The following is a 16,581-nucleotide window of genomic DNA, read 5'->3' on the forward strand; positions in this document are numbered from 1 at the left end:
AACAAGAGTGGGTGTCTGAATTAAAAATGTGGCTGGGTGCAGAGGGGTGGTGAGTAACAGCTCCCTAGCAGAAGGAGATCCCGTCCTCTTTTAAATGAAGAACAGAGACGTCACAGGGCGAGGTTAGACCTGCAGTGAGGGGTTCTGGGGTTTAGCAGTGTGGGTGTTCTTCCTTCCTTGCTGGCGAAGGACGTGTTGCTGAGCGGCGTCAAGTCCGGTCTTCCACGACAGAGGAAGGTGGCCAGTGCTGCCCGAAGGGTCGTAGGAGTCACATCGGTAACAGTGCAGCTGCATTGAAAATCTTTCTGAAAAAACCCTTCCTACATGGTTTACCTTAACTTTGTCTTGGAGTGATTTCCATTTCCAAACACACGAGCAAGAGAATCAACAGGCATAACCCTCCTCTCGCAGTCCCCATCGGCCTGAGTTGCTCTATTTAGAGCATTGCCTGAAGGATCGATACTCGACCGAGCTTTTAATAGCAAACATTAAATGGTTAACAGCCTGTGGATTTATGCCAAAGCATTAGGGAAAAGCTTTCCTCTAGAAGAAACTGCAGCTTTAGAGAAAGTAAAATGAAGTAGAAAGATAGGAAGTGAACTCTAAATGAAAGCAGTTCTGGAGAAAATTGAAATAGCGTTATAAACCACTTTCATATCTTCCAGAATTATCATGTGCTGTGCAAACTAAAATTAGCTTTGTATCTTCTGTTAGGGTAAATGTGCAGTGTCTAAATTGCAGTCCGAGAATGATTGCTCTCTTACGTGCTGGAGTTGGATGAGTAACTCGTCCTACCCGAGTGCTTGAGTCATAGGCTACAGGTTAAACCCAGCTTGTCATGGAGTCCTGGTCTAAGCAGCGAGGTACAAAGATTTTGCTTCCCTAGAGCCTCGTTGAGGTGCAGTGAACTGGAGTTAGAACAGCCTAAAATGCAGTAAGCTAGCACCTGGTACTTCTGGTACCTCAGTGGGTGGAGAATACCTTTGAATGTGCAAGTTCTCGGTAGCGAATCTCCCGATTCCTGTCAAAGCAGGGAGCTGTGTTCTCAGCTGTGAACCTGTCACTTTCCTGGTTGCGTGAGGCTGCTGTTAAGGTTGGACTTCACAGATAAATGATGTGAGTAAGCAGCCTTTACTTTGATAACTATTGATGTTACACCTTTAGCAAACCCAGCGAGGCAGAAACGGGGGACCGCGGCCCTTTCCCTCCCTCATCCCAATCAGGTGGGACGATGCCAGGAGCAGCAGACCTGGGGCAAAACCGATGGTCACCCTGGTTCCAGTGCAGCAGCTAACGACACCTCTTTTGGGGGAGAATCAGCTGCGACGCATCTCTCTGAGACACTGCCTTGGGTTTCTAGGTCATGGTACGATGTTCAGCCGGCGCGTGGGGATCCGTAGCCGTCAGTGCAGACCCTCTTGCTTTTGTGTCTCACCGACTCGTTGACCTAACCACGCCATGACTGAGGAGATCAAGCTTTGGCTGGAGGATCTGCCAATCTTCTGCCCATCAGGCTGCAAAACTGAGCGCAGCCGTAGCGTTGGGGCGGTCGGAAGCAGTGGTGCTGTGTGAGGGCACGTCAGGTCACCTTGGCCGTTTTTTAGTGAATTGCAGAGATTTTTCATGGTAAAAAGCTCACGTTACCCGATATCTCAACAGGGTTTGTAGAGTTAAGTGGATTTTTTTCCTCTTAAATGACTGACAGAGAGAGCGAACAGTGTTTTCTGGCAGTTTGATCCAGGCCTGAGTTAGCCTGGTGGAGGGGTCAGATTTTTACAGCTCGTGAAGAGGAGTGGGAAGTATTTCTGGTTTAATAGTTGAGTATTTTCTAACCCCTTCTGAAGGCAAGATGAACTGCCAGCCCTTACCCAGGAAACCCGTAGTGACTACCACTAACGATGGTCTTCCCTTGAAAAACTTTTAAAATGAAACTTTTGTTTGACCCAAACGGCTGAATTTCAGACTGGACGGAAAGTGTGGTGGGTGCTGCTCGTTCTGATTGTCCAGCCCGAGGCGGTTGATGATGTCTGTGCCTTGCTGCTCAGTTTGGGGATCCATCAGCATTTCTCTTCACAGACCTGGTGGTACTTTGCTGTTCTTTTCTTCAGTGCAGAGTAAACACCGAGCCCTGGAAGAAAGCAAACTGTGCATTAGCGATAATACAGAGGTACAGCTGGAAATATTAGACAGGTACAACCTCAGGTCCTACAAACAGCTCTACCTTTATTATCACCTTGTGAGATAATCTACTTTCTGGAGTGTCTGGGTATATAGGTCCAGGAAATTTCCTCAGCAGCTCTCCGGTGGCATGTGTCCTCTTAAAGACCCAGTTATCAGAGCCTTTGCTTGAGAGGTGCGTGATTACTGTGTGCTCCAGGAGGGATTAACCTGAGGGATGTCGGCAAAACACACAATTCTGCTTTTTTTTTTAACCAAAAGTGTACTTGGTGTGACTGTCAGATAGCGCTGGGGAAACACCCAGGAGACTCTCCTGTTTGCAGAGCCTGTCCTAGGCTGGGCCTCGATTACTTCACACCATTTGTTCTGCTCCACCGTCCTTTGGCCAAACCTCTGGAACAGCCAGGAGAAGTCAAATCGGAGAGGAAAACTGTCTCGGAGGTCACGCTGTTTCTTTCTGCCCAAGTTGGCCTTGGATTCTCGCCAGCCTGGGCTTCTTTACATGGAATGCTCACATTGTGCTCTCTCTTTGCTTTTTTGCTTTTGACACATTGAGCCTTGCGGTTGTGGTGGTTTTATATAAAAGATTAATTTTGTTCCTAGGAGGAGGCTCTGCCATTTTCAAAATCTCTGTGCCGAGGCAGTTTGACGTCATGTCAGACGTTAAAGATTTAGGAGAGCTCTGCAGTTGTGGGAAATAAATCTTAAATCTTGGGAGGGGGAAAAAAAAATTTACTTATCTCAACTACCCTTCCTAAAGAAGGATTATATTAACTCTGAAAATGGGTGAGCCCAGCCATTCCTATGTGAAGGGCTGACACTTCTCTGAATTAAGAAGATTGGGATCTTGGTTTGGTGGAGAACGGTGCTTCATACGGAGGGATCTGCACCAAACTGAGGTGCCCAGTGGGTAGCGACACCTCTGTGGAGGGTTTGGCATCAGAAAATAGACTCTGTGTTGAGCCATGGAGAAGTAAACTGCAAGGATTAACGAAAATGTTGGATCTAGTTGGGAGGAATGTCCCAGAAAGGAGAGGGGAGGACTGTTGGGTGACAGAAGGGCCGGTTTGTGGTGCAAGGGACTGTTTGCAGAGATGGTGTATAAATGGATTAAAGAGGTGATAACGGGTGCTTCATCTTCCTTAAGCCGGCAAAGTGGCTCTGATTCAATTGCAGGCTATTTTAACCCCATTTCCCACTAACAGTGTTCCTTGCTAAAGTAGTCTGTGTGTTCTAGAGTAAGTGTTTAAAAAGGAGGGGGGAAAGAAAAAAAGGAAAAATGTTGTGTTTTTGTTCTCCTGGGGGGCTAATCCAACCCCAGCCTGTTTGAGGAGGGTCTCCTGCTGCGTGGTCCTCGGGGAAACCACCGTGCCTGGAAACGGAAACTAGCAGAAGCCCGTAGTGTTTCTGCAAGTTGTCCACTTGCTCTTCTCTCAGCAGAGGACTCGGCCAGTCATGGGGTTTTGTTTCCGTTTTTATTTTTCAGAGGCAGAACTTTCTGTTTTCTTTAATGGTTTATTTTTGCTTCTGTGCAGAGCAAAGGCGGGGCTTGAATCTCGATGCATTTATTATTGATGGCATGGGTTGAAAACATTAAGAGGACTGACTAATGGCGTGGTCTGTGCTGGGCTTGGACCATAAGGGAAATATGGCCCGGCTAGCAAGGCTAAGATGTTGCTAGAATAGAATCAATCATCCCAGCTCCAGAGAGTTGCAAAACTACAGTGACCTTGCAATGTCTGTATACTAATTCTGGAAAAATTTTTTTTAGTACTTAGAAACACCAAAGTCCAATAACAAAAGCTAAATTTGGCGTTGAGGAGGAATGTTCTTCTTGAATCAAAGTGCTGAATACTTGTATATTGTTTTCAGAGTGCAGGAAACTCCTTAATCTTTCAAGCTGCGGCGTCCCGAGCACTTCGGTGTCGCAGGCAACAGCGCGGTGCAGTGTGACGCTGAGGCAAAGACAGGAATAGGGGTCAGGAGTGCTCTCAAAGTTCGTGCTCCCCAGTGCTATCGCTGTATTTGTTACCTCTCAGCATCTAAAAGTATCTTCACTTGAACTTGCCATCTTCGTGAGAATTACTGGACAAGGGCGAGCTACCTTAAAATTACTAAATGCCACCAATAAAAAAACAAAAAGGAAGGTTCTCCTAGTGTTTCTGTTAGCTCTCGTGGCTGAGCAAATGGTCCTTCATGTCCAGAGCTTTCACCTCCTGTGGACCAATCTTGTCTCTACTTGACACGAAGGAGCAGTTTAAATTCCAGATTATTTTCCCTCCAGCTGGCCTCTGTGCTCCTTTGTTTTTTTGGGTGCACCTGTGACAGGAATGATACCCATCTTCTGAGGGCGAGTCGGAGTGGAAGCTCCTTTTAACTCTTTCCTTTAATGTTGTCCTCAGGCATCTGAAGAGGCCTCGCTTCGGGCTTTGGAGAGTCTCATGACAGAATTTTTCCACAATTGCACAACGAATGAGCGGAAACGCGAGATAGGTGAGTTCATGCTGCTCCTCAAGGATGGTTTTGCTGCCCGCCCACCTCAGCAGAGGTCGCTTGGTTAGGTTGAACAAATACAGTGCTTGAAAATGCTCCATCTGACACTGAAGTGGCATCTTGGCCTCTCCTGCTTTTGTACGAACTTGAAGTAAAGACTTTATGGAGTTTGGGTTTTGGAGATTCCAAAAGATAATGTTATTAAGCATCTACTGCTGCGAGCGTGAAGATGTAGGGTGTTTTTTTTAATCAAGGGGAGATGTAGGTTGTTTTTTTTTTAATCAAAGGTAGTAAATTGTTTAGGGTAGGAGAAGGATGTTACACTTTTCTCTGCCTGTTTATTGGTTTCTTCAGGCTGGTCTTATTAAAGATGTCCTTCTGAAAGCCAGCAGAGATCTTACAGGTACTCTGGGTTAGCTTCTCCCAGCTGTGGTTAATGGCTGTAAACAGGCTGTTTGCTCTTGTCCTCAAACTTCTGTCTCTCACTTCAGTGCCAAAAGAGTCATCAGCCCAAAAGCCTTCTTCCAGAAATCTAGTATTAAAGAAGAATAAGGAACTATTAGTCTGTATTCTAAAATGACAAACCTATTTTGTTTTCATTAAAGCCTATTCCTAAATTACTCTTTAATTTTTTTGAGCATGATTTTATTTGCTTTTTTCCCTCCTCCAGGTTGTCTGGGTCACTCCCTGAACTCCCTGGGTCACTCGTATGGGGTTTCTTCCACTCTCAGTTATTGTGCTATCAGTATACATCGATATGCATTTGTTTGCAGCTAAAGGATTCTAATGCAGTTCTTTAATACTTTATTTTTTTCAGAGGAGCTTTTAAATAACTTTGCCCAGCAGATAGGAGCCTGGCGATTCTGCCTCTATTTCCTGTCGAGTACAAGAAATGACTATGTGATGATGTACAGTCTGACTGTGTTTGAGGTAAGATGTGTCCTGTTGCCTGCTCAGTGCATTTTCTGTCTGTTGCAGTTTTATATTGCAATCGATTTGGTTTGAAAACGTTTGTCTGAAATGCTAGCCCGGGTAAGTACAGTGATAAAAGATGCTTTTATTACTCTGTCCTAGAGAGGTTGCTTAATGGCAAGCTAAGAGGAGGAGAATAGGAATCTTTTTACACAAATTGAAGAATTAATTTCCTGACATCTCCAAGTATGCATTACCTGCAGTTTCAGAGGCTGCCTGAGTTTTCTGCACAATGCTTTCTGGAGTGTTATTGCTTTTATACGTCTTTTACGGTCAGAAATACGTGCATGATTACCTGCTACTAGCTATTGCAAACTTTAATGCAGAGAAGGAAGACAGAGTGGCTTTTATTTTTCTGACATCTCATAATTGTGGTTGATTCCCTTGAACTACATCCCACGAGCTTATGTGCTAGGGCGGGAAAAAAAAAAAAAAATTAGTACTGAAAAAATAATTGTTCCCAGAACTAAGTAAGATAAAGAAATCACTGTCCAAGTGTAAAGTGAGAGATGCGAGTCCATGGCTCAGCTGAGTGATTAGGATCTCTCCCTCGAGGAACTTGAATTTCCAGAGTAAACTACTGTAGTGCTGCGTGTTCGACTGGTCCTCGTAGCCATGGTCCGTTGTAGTCCGAAACTTCATCAGTCTTCAGCTCTCTGTGAGGACTGAAGGTCAGCAAAAGTGTGTGTATAAACACAGCAATCATTCCCAGAACTTCCCGAGGATAGTGTATTTTCTGGAACGTCTAGGCAGTGAATGGTGGATCTGCAGTAAAAACCCTCATGGCCTCCTTCCAGATGAAACTCTTGGAATAGGGAACGTCTTCCCAAGAACGTATCACAGGTGGAGAAAGCTGCCACTGCCAGGTCAAGCAAGTAGGACAAAACTCGCTGGGCCTTAAAGCATGAATAGTAAAGCTCAAGCATCCACTCGTTGTACTGGAGCTTCTGAAACTTGATCTGGACTTGCATCAAGGAACTCTCGTTCGGTTGCGTCATCGTTGTTTTTAAGCAATATTTCTGATTCTTCTCTGTGAGAAAACCGAAAAAGCAACTTCTCTGAGGAACTTAATGTATAAATATACCTCTGTACCTCTACACCGTGAACCCGTAGCTCTGTGCTGTGAGCTTGATCTGCTTTGACCATAAATAATCTTCCATTTTTTCTGCAACAAACCTCTTTGCGACATCTCCTGCTTTTTTTGGGTTCTGCAAGCCGCGTGCCTGCAGATGGGCACGGACCTTGCCTCGGTGGCAGACCTCCTCACTAGTTACCCTGACAGGCTCAGCTCCTAATGCTCCAGAGCCCCTAAATGGGATCAAAGCGTGGCAGGAAAGCAATTTGCAGCTTTGCCTTCTGATGGGTTTTGCCCGGCTTTAAGTGGACTTAAAAGCTTTCTGTTTTTGCGGTGCCCTGTCACGGCGAGGCAGCCGCTCTGGTGGTGACCTTCCAGCTTAGCTTCAGGAGACCTGGGTGGTGTCAGTCATCTAAAACCAAACTTGCTTCCCTTTTCTGCTCCTTGCAAGGCTGTGCTTCCCCTTTTTAAAGGGGAAAATCCAGGTGCCCACGGTTAAGAGATAGGGCAGATACTTTCTACATGGGGCAGCCAGTTCTACTTGACCGACAACCAGCTGGAATGGTAACGTGCTGGCTGCTGTCACTTGCCAGTTAGTAGAACTGATGGTGTGCTAAAAGACCTGTTGGTAGCAATTTCTGGGGCACTGAAACCCACTTTTTGTGAAGCTAACGGTGTGGAGGAGCTTCTACAAACCTGAGATGCTTGTGGTGGGTTTTTGTGAGTGCTGATCCCTACGTGCTGTGTGGCTTGCAAGAGGCAATTTTTATTCGGCAGCTCAAACTGTCGCTGACTTCGGTTGTCTGAGCAGCCCGTTAGGTAGCCGAGCTCACCCCAAGTTAGCGGCGCGGGGTTTGCCCTCTCAGGCTGCTCTTGTTCTGCCTAGCTTGGTGTGCACACCCCCCTACACGTTGTTAGAGCAGCTGGGGTTGGAGCTGGGCTGCTGAGCAGTTAAAGCGTCTTAAATTTCAGCTCTTTGCCCTGTGTCGGAGCTGTAACAAGAGAGAAATGTCTTCTGTTTAACCTGCTTGTACCGGCTTGTTTCCTTATCTACAGCTCTGCCCGTGGCAGCAAAGTTGATCTTTGTCAAATATCTATATCTGTATATCTATGCTGAAGTTTTCAACCAGCCAGGCTACAGCAGCTCTGCCGGGCGCTCAGTCCCCGCGTTGCCCATCCGCGTTCTCGCTGTTCGACTTCAGTGAAGCGTGTCTTAAGACGAGCTCGTTTGTTTCTTTTCCAGAACCTAATCAATAAGATGTGGCTTGGGGTCCCGTCTCAAGACAAAATGGAGATCCGCAGCTGCCTGCCCAAGCTCCTTCTCGCTCACCACAAAACTCTGCCTTACTTCATCAGGAACAAACTCTGCAAGGTCATCGTGGATATCGGCCGGCAAGACTGGCCAATGTTCTACCATGACTTCTTCACTAACATCTTGCAGGTAAGAAGTTTCTAAAGGGAGAACTTGATTTTGTTCACAGAGAGGCATTGTTTTGTTTCTCCCATGAGGAAGACTAAATAATTGCATGAAAAACAAAGTTGCTGCTTAAATTCCTTTTCCATTTTAGTTTTGCAAATAACTCATAGCTTCCTACGTATTGCATTTCTTTCTAGTGTTACAATTTGTTTTTGACAAAGGAACAAGTACTGTGCAACAAGTGTCATCTGCACTCTGAATTTTAAATATTTAGAAGTAGTTGTTGAAAATGAAGGGGCTGTGGGTTGTTCTTTAAAAGTCAGTAAAGCTATGGATGTATCACCAAATGATTCTCCAAAGTCCCCAAACATGGCTATTTGAGGTTTGTTTTTTGGTTTTTTTTACCAAAGGGCCAAAAATACCCTAAAATCACTGGCACCTTGTAATGTAAAGGCATTACTAGAAGGTCGTTGGGGTATTTAAGAGGATTCTTGCAGGACGACTAGAGCATGTATTTGATGATCCTAGCTCAGACTGTGCTGTTAGTTTGAATGTTGGTCGTAATTCAGCATCTCCCCAGTGAAGCCTGAGCCAGGCTAAGAGCTCGCTGCTGCTGGAGCCCAGCTGGGCTGGTGCAAAGCTCCTCTTTTTGTTTGAGTGCTCTTAAAATCATTCATAATTGCCTTAAAGACACCGAGTGTAAACTGGAGCGCTGCACAGGCTCTTTCTGCTGACATAATCACCTGGTTCGAAAGCAACTATGCCCGCAGCAAAACCACAAGGCAGTTATTTAAAAAAAAAGAAATAAATCTCAAAGTCCCCGAGTGTCAGGAGTTTATCCGTTAAGACAGATGGATCTGTTTTTAATTGCAAAATTTAAAAACTGCTGACCCGGCATACAGAGCTTGTTACTGACTGGTGAGATCTCTTGTCTGATAGCTTTCTGTAATCGTGTAGTTGCGACATGCTGCAATTTTTTTTCCAGAACTGTCAATTTGTCATTAAGAACTCTGAGCTAACCGTCTACACTTAGTCTGGGCTTTCGTTTCACCTGGATCACTTGAATTTCTGAGCTTCTACTTACTCCTCTAGGACTTTGGAGGTTATCTCAAGTGATTGCAGGGCCCGCATTTGGTATCCATTTTTCCTGAAGCCTCTTCTTGTGAACTTAACTTCAGAGGGATATGTTCCCATAAATTATTTTCTGTAGCAGACATCTCCCAGAAATGTTCAGAGACAGTGGAAAAAACTCACTAAACTTCAAGACCTCAGAATAGAGTAGCACATGAACAGAATGACTTGCTTTTAAAGCTGCAAATAGTGTTCCCTCGAGACTTTCTTCTGAGATAATTTGAAGCAACTATTTGATTATTTAGCATTAACTTGTATCCCAGTATGCTGAGTAGTCTCTAAAACTTTTACTGAACCAGTGAAGGGATGGAGAAGAAAAGTAACTTGGGCTATGGTGCTGTCATGAAGCAAACCCAATAATTTTATGTAGAAGGTGCTACTTCTTTAGAGATGTGAAATTGCGTAGAATCACAGAATGGTTAAAGTTGGAAAGGACCTTGAAGATCATCTAGTTCCAACCCCCTGCTGTGGGCAGGGACACCTCTCTCCCACCAGCCCAGGTTGCTCCAAGCCCTGTCCATCCTGGCCTTGAACACCTCCAGGGATGGGGCATCCACACCCTCCTTGGGCAACCTGTGCCAGTGCTTCACCGCTCTCATGGTGAAGAGTTTTTTTCTTATATCTAATCTAAATCTACCCTCTTGCAGTTTCAGGCCATTGCCCCTTGTCCTGTCACTTCAGGCCGTTGTAACAAGCCCTTCTCCAGCTTTCCTGTAGCCCCTTTCATGTACTGGAAGGCTGCTTTTAGCTTCCCCTGGAGCCTTCTCTTCTCCAAGCGGAATAACCCCAGCTCCCTCAGCCTGTCCCCATAGCAGAGGTGCTCCAGCCCTCCAATCATCTTGGTGGCCTTCCTGGACCCCCGCCGGCAGATCCATGTCCTATTTTGTGCTGTTGGCTCCAGAAGTGGACACAGTACTCCAGGTGGGGCCTCACCAGGGGAGAGTGTCTAGACTTGGAAGCTTTCAGATGGGCTTTTCCCTCCATGTGTTTCATCAAACTGTGGAGCCTGAGGAAGGTTGACTTGGTGTGGCTCTGGTTTGGTGGGTCAGCGAGATTAGGACCGAGGTCAGCCTGTGTTACAGAATTTATGACTTAAAGGATTACTTGGAGTAATTGTGATTGGCTTTAGGCTTTTTTTCTCCCAGAAGGAGTAGTGGATGAATCGCATTGGGTGTTCCACGTCAACAGAAAAGAGCGGTGGTGATTTTCAGCTGAAAATAAAACTTTATCCCACTTGAATGTGTCTTTAATACCCCAGGGACTAGGGAAGGCAAAAAAGAAAACACTACTGTTTCTGGTCCTATTCCACCACAGACAGAATGTGCAGAAAGTCACTTTTTTTTTGAGTAAATGTGGTGCCCAGTTTGAGGTGTGATACAGATGCAAGAAGAGGTCGTATCCCTGCGTCAGCCAGTACCAGCTGCAGCTCTGCTCTGGGAGGGGATGGGCTCTTCATGGGACACTGCGGGGCTGACGGTGCAGGCTCCCGACCCGAGCTGGCAGCCCTGTTACGTGGGGAAAGCGCAGGTGCTGAGGCAATTCTGAGAGGTGATGGCGTCAGCAGAAAGCAGTAAACAGGAGGAACAAATGCTGGTAAACGCGCTGAAACAGAGACCGTGTGCAATGACATTATGAAAGCTCTCTCGAAACCCCAGGGATTCCCATGGTACTTGGGCTGTTGCAACATGGTAGGTTAGGTCTCGGGGAGTCGAATATTTGCAGTTCTCTTCCGTTGGCGTGCAGCACTGCAAACTGTGGGAACTGATACTCCCTCAGTCTTGAAGTGCTTGCAAACCGCTCGTCGTGTTACTAACCTTGTTTGTCAGCTGAGAGCTTCGCAGAATGTTGTCATCACGTGTGGCATTGCTGTGTGTGTTTCCTCTCAGTTAATTCAGTCTCCTGTGACCACTCCTCTGGGACTGATCATGTTGAAAACAACGTCGGAAGAAAGATCTGAGCGTAGCCCGGAAGGAAGAGCTACGCAAGCTGCTCCTCGACCAGGTGCAAACAGTGCTTGGGCTCCTCACAGGTATGAGCTACTGCGCTTGCAGCGTCGAAACAAATATCCTCCTGCTTCGTCCCTAGGATGCTGGCGAGCTCACGTGTTCTGAGCTTGGTGAAATAATGTGTGGGTGAGGTGATGGCTGCTCCTGCAGCTTGAACACTCAACCCTAAGTGCAGGCGTTTGGGTCAGCTTGCTATGAAATGAGCTTGTGTAGCAGAGCAGCTGTACAGCCACATATGTCCCCCTCTTCCTGAAGAGGGATTGGGGTTGTGTGCGTGTAAGCACTGGGTAATTTCTCTGGGCTCACCGAGAGATGATGTTCCTTGTCAGAGTGCTAAAGAGGTGTTCTACCGTGTTCTCTTGCAGTCTCCAGTATGTTTGTTAAATCAAGCTGTCTTTCAGCAGGCTGTTCTGAAAAAAAAAAATCTCTCTTTGGCCAGGTATTTTGGAGAGCATCTGGGACAAGCACAGTGTTACTGCTGCCACTCCGCCACCATCCCCAACGTCAGGAGAAAGTGGTAAGGGTGGCTAAAGCTACAAAATGATACTTCCATGTACTTAAACTTGCAATATCAGGCATGGATTCCTTCCTTTACTGTCTGACCTCTTGTAGTAACCCTTTCCTAGAGCTTTACATAGGCCAACAGATTTCTGGCTGGGAAGACAAACCTTCCATGAAGAAGCAATTTCCCCTGCAGGAGATGCCCCACTGAAAATGCTGCCCCACTGAAAATGCCACCCCATTGAAAAGCGTGCGTACGGCCACTTTGTGTCCTCAGGTGGCAGAAAGCTTTCTGAAGTGTCGATGCAGAATGCCCTAACGGCAGTGGGCTGCTATTGTTTGCTACCGATTTCCGCTGTAAGCGCTAGCTGTAGCTAGCCTTAATTTGAACAAAATATTAAAAACCCAAAACTGTGAGTATTGCTTGGTAAGAGCTGACATGCCCCTTGGAGAGGGCAGCTTCACCCACCCCAGCAGCAAGAGCCTCGGTACTTTGCGATGTTGTGTGAGATTGGAGTCCTCCATGCTAAAAAGCTGATTTATTTTTGTACCAGCTGTTGGTAGCAGATGCCTTGGGCTGAGAATGAGGCTCAATTTGTATGAAATGGCTCGAATTGCTTTGGTCAGCCCAGGTACACGCTGACAGGGGCTGGTTGACACAGGCGCGTCCAAGGCCATTCCTACAGGAGAGAGCAGCGGGTTCCAGAATTGCCTTGGACCAAACCTGAACTACTTTGTTCTGAGGTGGTGGTAATTTAAACTGATACGACCCAGAAAGCCTCTGATTTGTTGTCTAGAGTTGTAATTTAATAAAAAACCCCAAACAAACAGTGGAACAAATTGTGGGCTGACTGTCAGTGGAAGGGTGTCCTCCCGGCCCCTCGGTGAATCGCTGGATGGTGCTTGTGCTGAGGCAGCTTTTCCCCCACCTGTGCTGTCACCTCGTGACTTCAGATCGTATTTCTCAAAGTGAAAGTGCACTGCATTTCTGTTCTTGGTCTGTCCTTTCTCCTCTTTCAGGGAAAACAAACAAACTAACTTCTTGTGTATTTTCAAGATAATTGCTAGCAGTTAAAACTACGCTAACAGTCCCCCCAGGCTTAATTGAGTCCTGATTGTGCAAACTTGCTTATTTGACATTTTCCTCTGTTTTTTCTTTCTGTCCTCTGCCTTAACTGCTCTCTCTATGTTCAAACTGATTGTGCTTCAGGTTCTTGAAGACCAGAACAGCACAGAGTCGCTTCCGTCATGTCCACTTCTTGCTCGCTTTCTGCATTTTGTCAAGGACTCTTCTCTCTTGTTCTTCATTTTCTTTATTAACCAAATGTCCCTTGGGTCACTCTTTGGTGATATGGTTGGTTGAAAGATCGTGGAGTGGAGCAAGAGCATTGATGGAGTCACTAAGAGGGAGAACATACAGGGCTTAGAGATGGACAAAAAAAACCAAGTCAGGAGCAGTGAGTGGCAGTCATGGCATTGCGTGGTTACTGGCCTGTATTTGTGAATAACGTGAATGCATGGGACAAACAAGGGTTTAGCTGAAACTATTCCAGAAGATTCCCCACTGGAGATGTTAGTTTTTCCCTCTGTCCTTAAAATTTTTGAAATCTAAGCTGACCAAATCTTTTTACTTGCGTATTGTTTTATTTGAGTCTTGTTCATGCAGCAAAGTATTCCTAGTCACTGGTGTCGCTTAAACTTTTTTGTTGCTTAGAAGAGGCTACCACCTTTTTCTCTTTACATTCAGGTGAGATTAAAGCTGTTCCAAAAGGGCAAAGTCAGCTTCAGAGTCTGTGGAAATGTTTGATGTCTGTTGGAGCCCAAATCTCTTTAGGAACTTGGAAAACCTATGCTTCCTTTTTTGCACAGGGAAGCAGAGTGAAACGGATACTTGCAAGTCTTGCATAGTTTTTAAATAGCACTTGAAGACAACATTAAAGTTGTTTTTCCTACCACTTAAGCGAAGGAACTCTGATAGTGCCTTATATTGGGAAACATTTGAGTTGTTGAACCCCTACAGAATTTACTCAGCAATAATGTTTCAGCCTCCAAATGTTGTCTCTGCATGATTTATAGCTCTTTGCTTGATGAATCCCTTCCTTAGCTGTTTTCACTCACTTACTTCTGCAGAAGGAGGCTCATTCCAGCCTCTCTACAAGGGTTTTCTCCTTGTGCCTTAGTGCAGTTGGTCCTGTAACTTTATCACCTGTTTACCAAGATGCCAAAGAGCACTTAAAATCCCTTTGACTCTGAGCTTCAGTAATTTAACTGGGTGCAAAGCGCTCAGACCAACTGCTGCGAGTTACCGGGACCCAATTTAGAGTTTCTGATGGATTAAAATATGAGGTTCTTTTGATTCTCGTTGATTTTTGTGAAGTTTCCGGGACTGGACATTTCGACGTCTGCTGCTGTTAAAGCCCAACACAAGCAGTTTGTCCACTGCAGTGTATGTACAGTTGTGAGTGATGCAAGGGGGCTGCTTTAATACTGCGACTAAGTGCGGGGTCATTCTCATTCAGCTGAAGTAGCACGATGCCTTAAATTTCTGGAGCAAAGGAGAAAGAAACAGCGGTTGGGCATGGCTGGGAGTTAGGAATTTAGGGATGTGTGACATTGATCTCGGTGAAAATTGGAGACTTAAGAGGAATCTATTAATCGTGCCTGCTTTTGAGTACTGCAGAAATAGCTCGGTGAAGAAGGGATCCCTGAAGACCCGCAGGAAGATCTTGCACGTTTCTGGGCAAACGGAAGGTGAAAGGCACCACAGATAAGGGTAGCCTGCATTTGGGCAGGGAGAGCATTACTCCAAACTTGCCTTTAGTATGGGTATTGTGGTCTTTGTCATTTGTAGAATGACTTCTGGTCATTCTACAGAAAAATTCAGATGGTAGCAGTCAAAAATAGATACTTGCTGTGGTGCTGTATGGCAGTAAGATTCCTCTCCACCTTGAATAGTTGCTGCAGTCCTGGTCTGCCTGTATCAACTGGTGTACAGTAGAAATAAAAGCTTTGTAGAAGGGTAGTAAAGATGACTTGGTATTGAATGGCTTCCATGTAAAAAGGAAAGTACTTTTCTCTCAAAGAAATGGGGAACGAGGAGCCTCAGTAGAAGACCTATTGAGTGATGCATAGAAGGTGAATGAAAAGAGTTTTTTTTTCTTTTCCCTGTTTTGGGTACAGGAGGTAGGAAATGAAACTAGCAGCTTAGACACCTCCACATAAAAACAGCTTTACACAGTGTGTAGTTAAGCTGTGGAACTCGTCACGGGATGTTGCAATAATTAAGTTTATGTGGCTTCAGTTGGAGATGGATAAAGTCATGGCAAGTAAATCCTGAGGATGTGCAGAATTCTTGGGAAACCTTTGTAATGTGAGTGGTTGGAGGCTGAGGAGTGTGATCTGTGCCTGCCCGTGGGCTCTGGTCACTGAGAAAAGGTACCTTACTACGTAAGGTTTTTGCTCTGACTTGAAACACCTGCTCTTACCTCACCTCCAAGCTGTCAGACACAAGCAGAAGCAACTCTGCCAAGGTTGAGTGTAACATGAGTGTGCCAGAAAGCTTGTACAAGCTTACATCAAGCATGCTTGACCTTAGGAGGGGAGTGAATTTTATAATAAAACCTAAAAATCCTAAAAACCACCCCATGGCATTGCTCTTTTCCAAGGCATGATGTGAGGGTGCTTCCCGGTAAGGCCAGAAGGGCTGCGAGGAGCTGCTGCTTAAACTTCTGCTTGTCCAGTCAGCTGCTCTGATCTGACCTGAGATCTGAACAAAAACTTCGGAAGATGCCTGAATACAAAAGTTAATCTTGGATGAATCCCTGTACCCTAACTTGCTGAACCCAGAGGCTCTGATGCCTTTTGCTTTACAGCCAGTCGCACCATGGGAAGGTCATTAGGTAATCCCCTGATTTGTAATGCAGGTGTGTGCTTTGTTTCCTAGGTGACCTCTTAAGTAGCCTGTTGCAGAGTCCCAGTGCAGCCAAATTATTGAACCAGCCAATCCCCATCCTTGACACAGAAAGCGAATATATATGTTCCCTGGCACTGGAGTGCCTGGCACACCTCTTCAGCTGGATCCCTTTGTCTACAAGTATCACTCCGTCGCTCCTCACTACCATTTTCCACTTTGCTCGCTTTGGCTGCGACACCCGCGCTCGGAAGATGTCTTCGGTCAACGGCAGCAGCCAGAACTCGGTGTTGGGGCAGGAGCGCGGCCGGCTCGGCGTCTTGGCTATGTCTTGCATCAACGAACTGATGTCCAAGAACTGTGTGCCTATGGAATTTGAAGAGTATTTGCTACGGATGTTCCAGCAGACTTTCTACCTCCTGCAGAAGATTACCAAGGAGAACAACGCCCATACGGTGAAGAGCCGGCTAGAGGAGCTGGATGAAAGGTAAGAGCAACCGAGCAGCGAAGGAGCTGGGCTAGGGCCTCTCACTTTCTGAAGGACTGTCTTGAATCCCTTTTTTGCGGTCATGCATGGTGTGTCTAATCACCTTTTTTTCAGAGTACTGTGCTGGGGGAGACGGGCAGGAAGGTAGGTGCCCACAGGTAAGGTTCTGGTAAGGGGCTGAGTTTGCTAAGGGACCGTGGTGGCAGAGGTTTGTACTCTTTCCTGTCCTCTTCCTCCCCTCTCCCCCGTTCGTTACTGTTTGACTGCAGGTCTGAGGTGGCACAAGAGCTGAACCTGCCCTTCATTCAGTTGTAAGAGAAAACAGAAGAGGCTCAGAGAGGTAAAGACATCGCAGTGTCCCCTCTCCTGGTCGGTATCTGCCTTCTCTGCTTAAACTCCAGGTGTACACAG

General features: G+C 46.0%; 1 protein-coding gene across 1 annotated transcript in view; it reads left to right on the forward strand.

Moving 5' to 3' along the window:
* Positions 1–4,586: 4,586 nt before the first annotated feature.
* XPO6 (exportin 6) overlaps positions 4,587–16,581 on the forward strand; it is a 34,345-nt gene continuing 22,350 nt past the window's right edge. The window contains 7 exon segments of the mRNA XM_009872285.1: positions 4,587–4,671; positions 5,489–5,601; positions 7,962–8,159; positions 11,153–11,214; positions 11,216–11,295; positions 11,712–11,789; positions 15,717–16,170. Coding sequence (XP_009870587.1) covers positions 4,620–4,671; positions 5,489–5,601; positions 7,962–8,159; positions 11,153–11,214; positions 11,216–11,295; positions 11,712–11,789; positions 15,717–16,170 — 1,037 coding nt within the window. The 5' untranslated portion in view covers positions 4,587–4,619.

The sequence above is a fragment of the Apaloderma vittatum genome, unplaced genomic scaffold, assembly GCF_000703405.1.
Source record: "Apaloderma vittatum isolate BGI_N311 unplaced genomic scaffold, ASM70340v1 scaffold9890, whole genome shotgun sequence".
NCBI lineage: Eukaryota > Metazoa > Chordata > Aves > Trogoniformes > Trogonidae > Apaloderma > Apaloderma vittatum.